The sequence below is a fragment of the Rhododendron vialii genome, chromosome 9a (genome assembly GCF_030253575.1).
Source record: "Rhododendron vialii isolate Sample 1 chromosome 9a, ASM3025357v1".
Taxonomy (NCBI): Eukaryota; Viridiplantae; Streptophyta; class Magnoliopsida; order Ericales; family Ericaceae; genus Rhododendron; species Rhododendron vialii.
In genome coordinates, this window is record NC_080565.1 from 9,987,256 (window position 1) to 10,002,948 (window position 15,693).

The 15,693-nt window shown below is 36.0% G+C and overlaps 1 protein-coding gene across 1 annotated transcript; it reads left to right on the forward strand.

Annotated features, from left to right (window-relative positions):
• The first annotated feature begins 7,313 nt into the window (after positions 1-7,313).
• On the forward strand, positions 7,314-10,651 carry LOC131299421 (berberine bridge enzyme-like 8). Its single transcript, XM_058324959.1, has 2 exons — positions 7,314-8,112; positions 9,642-10,651. Exons 1-2 carry the CDS (start codon positions 7,369-7,371, stop codon positions 10,494-10,496), a joined length of 1,599 nt encoding a protein of 532 aa, XP_058180942.1. The 5' UTR covers positions 7,314-7,368; the 3' UTR covers positions 10,497-10,651.
• The last annotated feature ends 5,042 nt before the right edge of the window (positions 10,652-15,693 follow it).

Consider the following 15,693-nt stretch of genomic DNA (forward strand, 5'->3'; position numbering starts at 1 on the left):
GCTGGTGCCTAGCTACTCTAGTTGGGAATTCTTATGCTGCATCTTTCATCAAAAAAAAAAAACCTGCAGAAGAGCGCCTCATCTCTTGTGTGCATGAACATAACCTGATGGTAATGCTGGATGTGCACCACTGGATCAGTGTTCGTTTCGTAGAAAACAAACGGACAACGCTTCACCCTGCTCGGAGGCAGTGCCCTCTGTATCTTTTTTGACAAAGGTGAGGTAGCTCTCCGGCTTAAGGCCTTACTTGCAACTTCTCCTGCGGTTTGCTGCCCTCCCTCTTGCCTATCAGATTGATCCCTATACTTATGTTGATGTTCGTATTTTTCTCGGTCAGAGTTTGATCTCTCATATCTGTCCCTGTGATGCTTCCTGGGTCTATCCTCATCCGCAAACAAACTTTTTCCCCTCCGTCGTGGAGAGTTGTCCTTTCTCGTGGATGACCCTTTTCTACTTGCTCGGCTGCGTTTGGCGCTTTGCCGAAGATCTTTCTCCCTCTCGTCGGTACTTCTTCAGGTCTTTGATCTACTATTCAATGTTCCATCATTCTTCTCTAAAAAATTCGCTTCCCCAAAAAGGGCAAGCAAATTAGACGGAGAGTAATTTTTTTTTTTTTGCCTTTATGATGAATGTTGTCATTGTTTATGGTAACTTTGTTATATACACGATAAATTAAAAGGCAGCAAGGGCGAGGTGGCGGTTGTGTAGTTTTTTTTAGTTAGCGAGGGGTTATGTTAGTCAATGGCAGCTCATAGGCTATCCATAGCCCTAAAACCCCAAACTCTGCCCCTCGTGAGGCTCGAACACTGACGCCTCCACGGAGGGGGACAAGAACCCACCATTAGTGCGGCTGTGTAGCTTATTTGGGAGCAGATATTCAGGGTTGTGAGGCAGCGACATTGCATTTCCCCCCCCCCTCAGATTGGGTTGTGTAGACATTGCATTCCCGCCCCCCAACACCCCCCCCCCCCCCCCCCCCCCCCCCCCAAGATTGGGTTGTGTAGTTCTCAGCTAAGTGAATGCCTCATGTATCAATATCACGAAGCATAAGTTTTTTTCCTCTTTTTTGGTTTCTCTCGATGTACAATTTGTTGAGTTATTAATAAAAAATTTGCTGATAAAAAAAACATACAATGATAATATCACATTGACTGTGATTTATAGTTTTAAGTTATGAATTTATCATAAATCGAAAACATATTCATCAAACATTGAAAATATATTATGTATATAACAAATTCACCATAAACTAAGATACTAATTTCCTCCCATGCGGGAATTGATAAGTAAGGTAATAAATGGGGCGTCAAAAATGGGTGGTTGGAGAAAGAGAGATAGATAGTTGCAATTTAATTAAGTCCTTAATTAATGAGGTTTCTATTGACATTTTTTGATTGGAAGGATGGAAACTTCAGTATTCAAACAAACTAGGATGAAAACTTGAGTAATTTCAAGAGTTTATGACTGATAATTAAGTTCCCCCCAATCTACAAGCAAATTTGAAGGGGATATGTTATTTCCATATCCACCAACATCTATATTATAGAATAAAGCGGTTTTTATCTACCTATACGAACCGAACACTCTCTACGACCATCGGATCGAATTTTCAATAGATCATAGCCGTCTAATCAACTCCTTCAATAAATTTATTTTCTCCCTCCCTCTTTCCTTACTTCTTAGACAATGTTGGCCTTTTTGAGAATACACATATTATTTCTTTATTTAACAATGTGTCTTTTATTATCAAAACGTTTTTTTCTCCCCATCGTTAATGTCAAACTCTATCATTGTGCTGTTGTGCATTGCCCACTCATCCATCAGAAAATTCTATTTAATTCCTTTATTCCATCAACTGAGGTAACAATAGAAAAACATTATAGAAACTTTAGTCATACAAAAGAATAAACTTAGTTTTTTTTAGTAACAAGTTGTTTCACCTATTTCTTGGATGCATGATTCAAAGTAGTAGTGTTTGATAATTTGTCTCAATTGTAAGCTTGTAGCATTCCTTTGATTTGAAGGGCAAAAAAAAAAAATTCAAGTTGTAGCATTCCGTTGCAAGAATCATTTTCAATGTTAAAGAAAAACAACATTCTTTAACTTACGGGAAGTGAAGTTTTAAAAAACGATATATATATATATATATAGTCCACTTCTAATAAGGGCGCCCTTACCGTATTACGGTAAGGGCTTCCCCTTTTCTCCCATTTTCCGACCAAATTTCGATGATCCGAGCCGCTCAATGTGTTCAGAAAGTGATTTTAAGGGTACCCGTGAGAAATCATCAAAAAAAAAAGACCAAAAGGGCTTCATTCGAGCAGTTTTTATTTGAACCGTTCGATAAAAAACAAACAAAAACTGCTCGGATCAAGCCCTTCCCGATCATTTTTTTTGCCGATTTCTCGCGAGTACCTTTTAAAATCACGTTCTAATCACATTGTGTGGCTCGGATCATTAAAATTTGATCGGGAACTATGAGGTGTTTTTTTAGGTGTTTTTTTGGGTGTCCCCGGAACCACCCCGATATATATATATATTGAACGGCAAAAAGAAATTTTAAGGAGAGAACGAAAAGTCCAATCCGAGACCCAAACCCTCGATTGACAAGAAACCAACTAAGGCAACACCCAATAAGAACAAAGCCCCAACACCTAAAGGCCTGAAAGCCCAGATAAAACAGTTACAGACGAATGGGCGAAAAGAAATTCATATATGCTTTTTGATTAGTTGTTGGTTGAATTATATTATATATGGGTGTGATATAAGTATTGGTTGATCGTGATAGCTGTTAACAAATGATTGTGCATAAGTTAATTAGAAATTTCATTTGGGTATGTGCTCCTACTTTTTCAATGGATGTGGTATTATTTGTTGTGAAACTATTCTTGGAAGAAATTAGTTCAAATTATCCTATTTGAAGAGAATTTTAAAAAATAAATTATAAAATTTTCCATTTGGGTTTGTTAAAGATCAAAGAAGGGAAGGATAATTTTTTCTTAAGTTGTAATAAAAAAGTGTTGTGCCATGCCTTTTTTTTTTTTATCGGCGTGTAAAAGGCACAGACAATCACTAGTTAATCTATACTACTTCCTCCGTCCCTTTTTAAGTGTTCTGCTTCGTAACTCCAACTTATTAAAAAGACATCATCATTATACCTTTCACATCAACTTTTTCCTCCACTTTCCCTATTTACCTATCATCATTACACTTTTACTCACTAACTTTTCAAAATGGAATCTACTTTTAGGGGCAAAATGGAAAATTCACCAACTTTTACCCACTAACTTTACAAAATGGACACTTATTAAGGGACAGCCCAAAATGGAATACTGGACTCTAAAATAGGGACGGAGGGAGTATATAGTATAGCAAGAGGACATTTCGTGAGAAAGTCTGTGAATGCGACAAGTGGTGAAACATTACAATTACTAGAATTTTAATAATTTCATCCTCCATAAAAGCATTCAATGGCCGGTAATAACTTAAATGGACATTTATGTGGATATCTCCCATGATTTATAGGTACCTATTTTTAAAAATAATGAAATCAAAATCAATATGAGTTGTATGTGATGTCATTAGCTCCCATTTTGTTTCCATGGAAGCTCCATTTCATTATTTTTTATGTTTTATGTTAACACTTTAATTGTTTATTTTGGTAAAACAGCAAGAAGCTGGAATTTTGGACGGTGAGCGGAGTTCGATCTATAAGTTTTACTGCTACAGAATAACAAAAAACTTTGAAAAAAAATCAAAGGAGGTAGTTCGAGGCTTGAGCTGTTTCCTCTACTCTAACACAGATGGTTTGAAAAGCTAGGTCAAATCAATACGTCTTTCGGAAATGATTTTTCTCCATTCCGTAATGAATGAATGATGTAAAGACATAGCACACTAATAATTCTTATGGATTTCAAACATTTTACAAAAATATGTTTTTAGGACGTAATTAGTTTTTTTTTTTTTTTTCGTACGTCAGAAATCCAAGAGGTAATTGGTTAGCCGTGCATGGCACGGATTGAGTGCTAGTTCTGACTATTTCAAAACCAAATTTCGTGAAATCACGTTCACTTCAAAATTCCAAATGAACTCTCAGGGCCAAATGCATGACTAGTAGTACTCTAGAAGAATAGAAAAGAAAGTTCTTTCATGCACATTTTAGTAAACTTTTCTCAACTTGGATTAATTAACTTGTTGACATTTGTTATTCTTGAAGTCAAAAACCGTACAAGTACAATACCCGGACCTAATCAAACCTTTTCGTAGATTTAATAAATCTCAACCGGAGTAGTATCCGAGTTCAAATGCTCTAATACTGAAATTCCTCCATACCTCTGTACCGGTGCAATTTCGGCCGTTGAATCGCATAAAACTCGAAAACAAAAAAATTAAAACATCTTGCACAATCTAACGACCCAAAGACAAGGGTACATGAATTTTTCGGCGCAGAGATTTTGAGGGGTTATCTACGAGAAAAAAAGAAAAGAAAAGGAAGAAGGTAGAGAGTGTAGGCTAGAATTTGTGTGGGCTTTACAGTTGGTTCTCCAATGTCTTCTGATGTGGTGATTTTATATATGAGTTCTATTTGCTCTGTTTTCTTGGTGAAATTTAGGGAGGCTTAATTATTCATTCTCAAATTTCATCCAACTTAAGTATTCATCATCCATTTTTTGAACAGTTATGATTTCATCCCTGTTTTTTTTATACCAAAAGTGCCCCTAATATATATATATATATATATATAGAGAGAGGAATTTTCAAGTGAGGAATCTCTCATTTTATACTAGAAAATGAGACCAAAACATAATCTTTCCCATCCCGTCCCACGATTTCGGTTCAATCCCTAAAATTATGGATCCCAAAAATTCGGGTGGGATTATATATAAGTAAGCATCTCTCTCTCTCTCTCTCTCTCTCTCTCTCTCTCTCTCTCTCTCTCCAAAGTTTTCCATTCGTCCTCCATAAACAGCCGCCGCATTCACACGTCCTCCGGTGGGCGGCGATCCACTCGTCGTCCGACGTCTTCTGCTCTATCGCCGCCGTTTCCCTCCTCCCTCTCGCCGATCAATCATCCTCCGTCGTCATCAATGAAGCCGACAACAATCTCCCTTCGCTACCGTTGCTGTCAACCGATTCCCTCCTCCCTTTCGCCAATCAATCATCTTCTATCGTCAATGAAGTTTAACGGAGAAGTGGGCGTTATCATTGTCGCCGGAGCAAATCTTCAAGATGTAGTGATTTGAAGTTTTTTTTTGTTTATATGGTTTGGGTATTCATAGTTTATTAACCATGAATCGGCGATTGAATATTCATGTTTTTTTTCTCGTCTTGTTCGTTGATTTTTATTTATTTATGGCTTGTTTGGGTATTCTTACCATGATTATTAATGAAGGTTTCCATGACGATACACAGATTGAATGGTTTTTTGTTTATTTGAACCATTTACCATGAAATATTTGTTCGAATCATGAGATATTAATCGTGTCCACGTAGTAATCGTCATGGTAATTTAACCATGTAATGTCATGGTAATTTAACCATGTAACGGTTTGAATATGTCATGTTATATATATTTTTATGGTAATTTAGCCATGTTTCATGTAATAAAATCAATGAAAAATATGATTTTCTATTATCTGGTCGGCCAACTCGAAGAATGTAGAAAAAATGCAAATATGTGGTCAACTTATCATGTTATATTTCTAAAAATAAGTAATCAACCATATTGAAATTTACCAAATCCCATTGAATTAGGAAAATAATCCAATCAAATCCCACTAAATTGGGAAACAATCAAATCCAATCTCACTAAATTAGAAAAGCAATATAACATTGAATTAGAAAAATAATCCAATCCAATCCCACTAAATTGGGAAAACAATCAAATCCATTCCCACTAAATTAGGAAAGCAATATAACATAATATATGTATATCATAGTGAAAAGGGTAAGAAAGGTAATTCACACACTAAAAGGATAAAAACATAAGCATGAAAAAAGGGCGGGATGAATTCTTACATAACATGGATAAAGATGATGAATATTTAAATATTCCTGAAATTTATGTGTTTATTTTGGGTTGATTGGAATTAAGTTATTTTTGCAAAAACTCAAGTTTACCCTTATTGTTGCGGAAAATAACTGTCCTCGAGTTGTTAAAAATACACCTTTGTTAGACAGAATTGGGACATCAAAAAATACACTCTTAATAAAAGAGGACACCAAAAAGGCGTTTTCCCTTCCTATATTGGAATAGTTTTTTTTTTTTTACACATATACACGAAAAATAGGGTGTTTGGATCAAGCACCCTACAGACATCAGATGCCGTTGATTCCCGTGTAGGACCCCTCGTTTTTTTTTTTTTTTGAATTTTTGGACGGCTCGGATCAGCCGTCCGGTTGCCGGTGACGGCCCGGCCCGGTGCGGCCGTTAGTACGATTTCGGTAGGGGACCAGTTGGTCCCTATAGCTTTATTGCCGGTGTTTAGTCATGTGCAACTATATGTGGGCATTATTAAGGTGCACGTCATTTGACCGTATAACTATCCTTCTCCCCGAAGAAGAAACAGATTCCACTACCAATATTATTTACCCTGAAGTTCTGCTGTAGTTTGCTTTATCATACCAGGTACAACGAGTTGCAGAGTATTAAACTTTAGTTGACATATCCTCCCTTAAACAAATGACTTGGCATACTAACTGAGATTCTGTTGACATATCATTTTTTTTTTTTGGGAATTGGGATCGAGAAACCTTGAAGCCCAAAAGGATCAATAGTCTTTAAGATTTTTAGTCTTCACATGTTTCATGTTTTCTTTTTAGATGTTTCATTGAGGCACTCATTTTCGTTAATGTGTATCGTTTTTTTGTTTCATCGGTGTTTTGGATGGTGTATTTTTTTTTATTTGATCAATTTTTATGCGTTTGAATTTGTTCTATGCATTTTAATTGGTTGAATTTGTTCAATATTTATTTGCGTGTGCTGAATATTCGAGCCGTGGCTTCAGGCACGAGCATGCGCTAGTATAAGTTAATAAGTAATAATATTGCCCTTCTCCTTTGATCCTTTTAGTCTTTGTAAACCTTCAAAGATTAATAAATTTTTTTGCCGCTCAAAAAAAAATTTGCATTGACGCAAAATAACCTACAATGTCAATGGCCAAGCAGAATACGCTTTTGGCAATTTCTACTTTGAATTTCAATGGTCAAATGCTAGCTAACAAGTTAATTTGTAACACATTCTTATCCATTCCTTTTACTTTCATGCAAAACAATTGCTAGCATTCCCTTATAAATACCGGTACCCAAACCACATTAATCTATCAACCAACACATTACAAATTGGATCACATCTTCTGTTGTAGAAAAATGAGAACTCCAAGCTTTTCAATAGCTTCATTTCTTGCAATCCTTTTCGTTCCCTTCTCATGGGCAACTTCGTACGAAGGCTTTCTAAATTGCCTTGAAGACAATTCTCACCCCTCCTACCAAAACTCTTCAATTATCTACACCCGCGACGACCCTTCCTACTCTAGTGTTTTGCATGCCTACATTCGAAATCTTCGATTCAACGAAACCACTACGCCAAAACCGTTGCTTATTATAACCGCGCTGCATTCATCCCACATCCAAGCATCGATCATATGCGCCAAACAATACGGTCTTCAGATGAAAATCCGAAGTGGGGGCCACGACTTTGAGGGCATCTCGTACTGGTCTGACAATCCATTTTTCATCCTCGACTTGTTTAACCTTAGGGCAATCAACGTATCTATCGAAACTGAGAGTGCTTGGGTTCAAACAGGGGCGACCTTGGGGGAGGTTTACTATAGTATTGCCGAAAAAAGCAAGACTCATGGCTTTCCGGCCGGAGTTTGCCCTACAGTTGGTGTTGGTGGTCATATTAGTGGTGGTGGGTATGGAAACATGATGAGGAAATACGGTCTTACGGTTGACAATGTCATTGATGCAGAGGTTATCGATGTTAATGGACGGATTTTAAATCGGGAAGCTATGGGGGAGGATTTGTTTTGGGCAATTACCGGCGGTGGAGCGTCTAGCTTTGTGGTGCTTCTTTCCTACAAAATCAAATTGGTGGCTGTGCCAGCCACGGTAATATTGGTGATCTAAGATTCAAGCCATAAAATGATTATTTCTAAGTTTCGAAAGGGAAAAAAAAAAAAACCAAGTTTATTTAACTTTGTAGCAATTTAATTATTTTTGGTATGACATTTTTTTAATTAAAATTGATAGTGATGAACTCTAGTACTCCATCCTTTTCTAAATGGGAGTCCCTTTTAGAAATTTCAACTTTTTTAGGGAACATGTAATCATTACACATACTTTCCACCATTATCCCTATATTCTATCTATAGTACACTATTTTTTTCACATAGGAGGGACACTTTTGGAATTTTATCAAATTTCTAATTCTATTTTTGAAAAGGGAAAATCATTTTGGAACATCCCAAAATGGAATGAGAAACTCTCAATTAGAAACGAAGGGAGTACAACATTACTTAGGGCATCTCCAACCCAACATTAATCTCTATTGCTCCATTTGAGAGGATGTAATTAATATTTTTTAATCAAAAAGTGAATAGAAAGAACTTTACTATTTATACAAACTTCAATAACAAAACTCTATATCTCTATATTCAACTTTATTTCAAAACAATTCTTACTTTTCCTCCAATCATTGTTCCTTCTCGCTCCAAATCTAATACTTTTTGCATTTTAATTCAAAAAGTGATTTTGGAGAATTCTCTATTTCTTTTTCGTATACTCTATATATGGAGTATCAAATTTTGTCCTCCAATTAAAATAGAGGATGTGTTGGAGTAGGAATTTCAACCAAAATAGAGAAATAGAGGAAGAAATGAAGGAATAGAGGACAGATTGAAGATGCTCTTTAATAAAGCAAATGACTTTAGAGAATGAAAAAGAGAGAGAAAGAGAAACGACACGGATGCTGATTTTGGCGCTTCACGTTTGTTTGCAGGTGCTCCACTTTTAACATGAAGTTACTTGCAACTTCATGTATAAAGTGGAATGACTGCGTACAAAAATGGAGCACAGAAATCAATTTCCAAAGGACAATCCATGTTTCTTTCATCTGACCAGCGGATCTTTTCTTACATGACAAATAATTCTGCATGGAATAGAGCAACAGAGAAACAAAGACATGTGATTTGACAAAGTGACAATCTGGCATGTAGCATTTTCAACTTAAAAGGTTTTTTTTTTTTTTGAAATAGTTGAGTTTTCAGATCGATACTCCAATTTTCTCTCCTTGTCATGACATAAGATTACTATATTCGCATATTTACTGCAGAATATTAATTATTTTTGTAGGTGCCAAAGTAGTGTAAAAATAATACTACAGTAATTCAAAACGGTATATATCCGAAATCACACCATTACCGGTACTTACCGTACTAATATATAGAAAAAAGAGTATCATAATCAGCAGTCAAAATCTTGTTTTATAGCTATCATGCATGTTTTCTTCCCTAATTCTATAATTAGTGTTATTCTTTTTGTGCATAATATTTTGTTGGATCGATGGCTTTTTTATGCTCTTAATTCCATTTTCTATTCTGTTTATAAAATTTGTTCATGCAATAATCCCATGCCAACAGGTAACTGTTTTCAATGTTACAAGGACGTTGGAGCAAAATGCAATCGATTTAGTCTACCGCTGGCAACATGTTGCTGATAAGTTACATGAAGACATCTTCATTAGACTCATCGTACAAGTTATTAATGACAGCTCAAGCGGACAAAAGACCATTCGAGCCACATTCTTCTCCCTCTTCCTCGGAGATTCAAGTCAACTTCTCTCCCTAATGGATGGCAGCTTCCCCGAATTAGGTTTGAAAAAGTCCGATTGTATCGAGATGAGTTGGCTCGAATCGGTCGTCTACTACACTAGCTTGCCGATCGGAACATCGGTCAGCATTCTCCTAAGCCGGAACCCTCAAACCGACTACCTAACCCATTTGAAATATAAATCTGACTATCTAAAGAAACCAATACCGAAGAAAGGGTTGGAATACATATTCAAGAAAATGCTCGAATTGGAAGCTCCCATTTTGGCTTTCAACCCTTACGGTGGGAAGATGGCGGAGATTTCTTCGTCAGCCAAACCCTTCCCCCACCGTAAGGGTAATATATGTAAAATCCAGTACTCTGCCAATTGGGATCTAGACGGGGTCGAGGCGGCAAAACATTATGTGGATTTGGTCAGAAAGTTGCATCATTATATGACTCCGTTTGTGTCGAAATCTCCGAGGGAGGCATTTTGGAACTATAGGGATCTTGACTTGGGCATCAACCGTAATGGTGCCGATAGCTATACCCAAGGAGCTGCTTACGGAGTAAAGTATTTCAAGGGGAATTTCGACAGGTTGGCGAAGGTAAAGACCAATGTCGATCCGGCTAACTTCTTTCGGAATGAGCAAAGCATTCCAGTTCTTCCATCACTTGGGAAGTGAAGATCAAATATATCATGTTTGATTATATATGTGGAATAGTGTGATCAAGCTTTGTATATTTTTATTTTTATTTTATTTTTTTGTATAATTTTCTTGATCATGGTGTTTGCTTTTCTGTAACAATGAAAAATAAATTGCGTTTCCTTTGAAATTGAGGACAATAAGTTGTCATGTTCTCTTATTTGTCTTTCAATCTTTTACATTACTCTTTTCTTCCTCCCAAATCCTCTGGCTATTTTTGAGGACAATAAAAATATTTTTTTATTCTTCTTCATTTTTTGTGTTAGTCAAATTGAACCCTTGCCAAGCCAAAAAGGAATTAATACAAGACAAAAATGCCCTTCCCGGTTTTTTATATAAGGTTATATATTTATTTTTGTCACATATATAACGTTTTGTTTGTGTGTATTTATTTATGTGATATCTTCGCCATCTTTAATTACACATATAACCTCATTTTTTTTGGTCACATATATAATGTTTTTTTTGTGTGTATCTATTTATGTGATACCTCCGCCATCGATGATCACACATACAACCTTATAAACATGTATTTTTATTTTTCATATATATAACGTTTTTTTTTTTTGCGTGAATTCCACATATAAGCTTATATGTGTTTTGTTCAACTAAGACAAAACTAAAAATACAAATATCTGGTCCTCGTCAGCCCCCGACATAGATAATTGATTTACATATATAACGTTATATGCTACAGAAAATAGAGATGAAGAAAAAAATAACAAAGAAACAAAAAGAAATCCTTGGACTGGGATCCATCAATGGCGGACGAAACAAGATCAAAAGGCACCGTCCGTTGGTTCAACAACCACAAGTGCTTCGGCTTCTTCCGCAACCTAAACGACGACGACATCCTCCTCAACGACGTCGTCACCGACTTCGACCTCGCCTACCTCGACATCATCCCCTCCATGGCAACCGTCGACGATAATTCCTCCAAACTAGACGAAGAACGGCGTTCGTGGTTGATCGTGCCGGCGCCACCGGGTTTTTTGTGGGACGGCGATCGTGGGACGCTGGACCTCAGATGAAGAGACGGTGCTACATATCCGAGAGAGAGAGAGAGAGAGAGAGAGAGAGAGAGAGAGAGAGAGAGAGAGAGAGAGAGAGAGAGAGAGGGAGGTGGTGTTACAGATTTGTTTCTAGGGTTTCATTTTATGAGTGGTTATATAGGATGGATATTTTTGTTATAGATATTATTTTATTAGGTTAGTGGACTGGAGGGGTTAGAAACTTAAGAAGTGATCTAGAAGGGTTATGAAAGTGTTATAGTGGACTTTCCAAAAATTCTCCCACGGCCCCTCCATGTAGAATGGATGTGCGACAAACACAAATGTAGAGATGACACGTCATTATTAGACCCATTTGAAACTTAAAATAGTTATTCGCCCTTTTCACTCTTGGATCTTGTAAAGTAGAGACTTGATTATTAGAGCTTTAGTGACAAAAATTAATTATGATTCTTTAGGATAAAATAATCAAAAAAGAAAAATCTCTACACCGGCTCAAACGGATTGAAAATTGAAGTTCTTAATTTTTTCACCATATTTTTTAATATATAAACTATCTAAAAAAATTAAGTGTTTGAATTTTCAATCCTTTATAACCGGTGCAAAAATCTTATTTTTCTGATCATTTTATCCTAAAAGGTCGTGATCAAGTTTTGTCTTCAAGGCTCTCATAATTAAATATCTGCTTTTTAATACCCTGTAGAGAAGAAACTTGATTATGAGAACCCTAGAGACAAAAATTTAGGATAAAATGATCAAAAAATTTAGCACCAGTTCAAATAGATTGAAAATTGAAACAATTAATTTTTTCACACTATCTTTTAATATATAAACAGTCTCAAAAAAATTAAGTGTTCTAATTTTCAATACGTTTAAACCGCTGCGAAGATCTTATTTTTTTGATCACTTATCCTAAAGGGTCATAATTAATTTTTGTGTCTATTGCTTTCATAATTAAGTATCTGCTTTATATGGTCCTAAATAAAGAGAAGATACTTAATTATGAGAGTCATGAAGACAAAAATTAGTTATGAACCTTTAGGATAAAATTATTAGAAAAATAAGATCTTCTCACCGGTTCTAATGGATTGAAAATTCGAACACTTAATTTTTTTAAACTATTTATATATTAAAAAATATGGTGAAAAAATTAAGTGCTCCAATTTTCAATCCGTTTGAACCGATGCGAAAATTTTATTTTTTTGATCATTTTATCCTAAAGAATTGTAATTAATTTTTGCCTCTAGAGCACTCATAATCAAGCTCATGCTCTACAGGATCAAAGAGTCAATTTTTGGAGAATTATTGCTTCTTCATGACAAAATGAATCTAAAAAGTTAAAAATTACGATCGAAATTCATTTTCTTTAACAAAGGCAAAAAAATTGGCTTATTGGCTTATTTTTGTCTTTATTCAAAAAAATTAGGTTTTGATCGTAATTTTTTACTTTTGTAGATTCCTCTCGTCATGACGAAGCAATAATCCCCAAAATTGACGGAAAACTAACAAATGCGAAAAAAATTTGAATAAGGACAAATAATAATCCATTCAAGCTTCCATGCGACATAGTGTTTACCCCTATTTTTGGCCAAAATTAGAAAAACAATAGAAGAATGGCCTTGGAGGTAGTTTCAGGCCTTGAGAAGCCTTATAAATTGGTCACCTGCAGAATTGGGCCAGTTTGAATGCAAAAGGGCCAATTGAGTTTGCAAAGATTTGGAACAAACTAATGCCCAAAATATCACTTTCACAAATTTGGGCACAAGACTGGCCAAAGTATTGGGTCGACCCACTAGGTCTGAGCATTTTATCCAGGCCTAGGCCAATTCTTAGAAACAATAAGGCCTTCTAGTAGATCCAAATCAGTCAAAGCCTGGGTTTTTTCTCTAGGCTTAGGCTCACAACGCTTACAAAGGATGGAGGCCTATGATTCATCTCAAGCTCAAGCCCAAGTGACAGATGGGCCTGCTTCTTAAAACGTTGCATATAGCCTTCAATTGGCAGGAAAAGGCTACTCACAAGTAGTTCGAAGGCTGAGAATGTTCTTACTTAGCAGGTCTAGGTAAGCTGCTTGCAAGCAGCTCAAGGCCTGAGTTTCTACTATCCTTCAACATGAAGCAAGGTTTCGGACACATGATAGTCATGCATGGAGACATCCCAAACAGCTCAAAGGCCTAGAAGGTTCTCTCTAACAGCCCACAAGCAGCTTAATTAACCAGGCCTCACTACAAGAAAAATGCAATTAGGTGACGAATGAAAATCATCACAAATTGCATGTTTTTCGTCACAAATAATATAGGTGATGAAAAAAAATTTGTCGACTAAAGGTTGTCGAGGATTCTCACCTGGTGATGAAATCTATTTTTTGTCACCTATAAGGTCTTTTGATAACGAAATATTTCGTCACCAAAAAGTGAATAATTGGTGACGAAATTTTTTTCCTCGCTTATTCTGCTTTTTGATGACGAAATTTTTTGTCATCGATTATTCCCTTTGGTGATGAAAAAAATTGTCACTGATGGGTTACATCGATGACAAAATTTTTCGTTGCAAAAGATGTTTTCATATGGGGAAAAAAATCCTTTGTTCTTGCTTCTGCTGGGTTTCGAACCCGAGTCATTTGAGCTTTTCGCACAAGTTCTGACCAACTGCATCACACACATTTTTCAGTAAATAGTTGAAATATCTAATATATAACACATGTCTAACATGAAAATATATTTCGAATGTAATTTTGAACATTTAAACATTAAAATTAGCAATTTTGATAAACATGAAAGTTGTAGGCAATTGAGTTATTGTTTAAACCCAATTTGAATTATCTCAATCGAAGTTTTTAGTAAAGAGTTATGTCCGAAATACATTTAGTGACAAGGCGTAATTCATAAATTTCGTCACGAAAGGTACCTATTTGACGACAAAATATATTTTTCGTCGCTAAAAGCGTTAAAATGGTGACGAAATTATTTTTCGTCACCAAGTTAAGCATTTGGTGACGAAATAAATATTTCGTTACTAAATTGCTCTCATTTGGCAACGAAATATATTTTTTGTCACCAAATGATTATCTTTGGCGACGAAAAATAATTTCATCACCTTTTTTATGCTTTCGGCGACGAAAAATGTATTTTGTCAACAAATGGGTACCTTTGGTGATGAAAATATTTTTTTCGTCGCTAAACATGTATAATTGGAGATGAAATTATTTCGTCACGGAAGTTGTCAAAACAGTGACGAATTTATTTTTTTGTCACCAAATATACCAATTTAGTGACAAAATTAAATTTCGTCGCCACTTTTTCGTCACCAATTTTCATTTTTCTTGTAGTGCCTGCTTGGTCTTTTGTTGCAGGAAAAGAGGGCTCAAGTTTCAAGGATTCTCTTTGTCTTGAGTCTTCTTGTAGAAGGAATCACCTTAGCCCAATCAAGATCGAAAAGTGGTTGAAAAGTCTTGTTCTTTACAAGAGAATTTCGGCCTTCAGCCTTAAAAGGTCTCTTGTTTCTCCTTTGGGCCAATACCCACGCAAAAAGAGGTAATTCAGGCCTGAAATAAGCTGATTTCAGGCCTAAAGCAAGCCAATGAAATGGCTGAAAGGCCTGGTAAAATTTTGGCCTTTAACCTTGGTGGGGCCAAGATCTTCTATCCAGGCATTCAAGTAGCTTACAAGCAGCTCAAAAGGCCTGGAGATTCTGCACAGCCAAAATTCCTTTTGCCTTTTTACAAGTTTTTATGTAGAAAATGAGAGTTTTTTCAGGCCTTTCAGGCCTCAGTTGATTTCTTGGAGTGAGGAGCCAGGCTTGGACAGGTGATAATCACTCATTGGAGGAAGTAGAAACAGCTCAAGCCTAAGCCTTTGCCAGGAGGACACTTGGCAGCCATGCATGAAGGCCTTTAGAAGCAGCTCAAGGCCTGGAACTTTTGCCTATAAGTACTAGAGTTGAAGGCCTTGGCAAAGGTCCACGACCTTCAAATCCTACGGCTCATTGCATCTTCATTATCAATTTCCTTTACTTTCAAAGCCTAGCTTGTATTCAATGCAACTTAGCTTAAGTTTATCATGTTTCATTGTAATCAGATTTTGTTAAACCATTAATGAAGTCTTTTTAATTCTGTTTTAGGCCTTGTTCAATATTTCTTTCTATTTTTTAACAATGGTTAGGAAATT

What these genes read in the sequence shown, in the direction of transcription:
- LOC131299421 (XM_058324959.1), top strand. Translation starts at nt 7,369, where the DNA reads ATGAGAACTCCAAGCTTTTCAATAGCTTCATTTCTTGCAATCCTTTTC. An exon ending in TGGTGGCTGTGCCAGCCACG is followed by an intron (nt 8,113 to 9,641) that starts GTAATATTGGTG and finishes CCATGCCAACAG; the next exon opens with GTAACTGTTTTCAATGTTAC.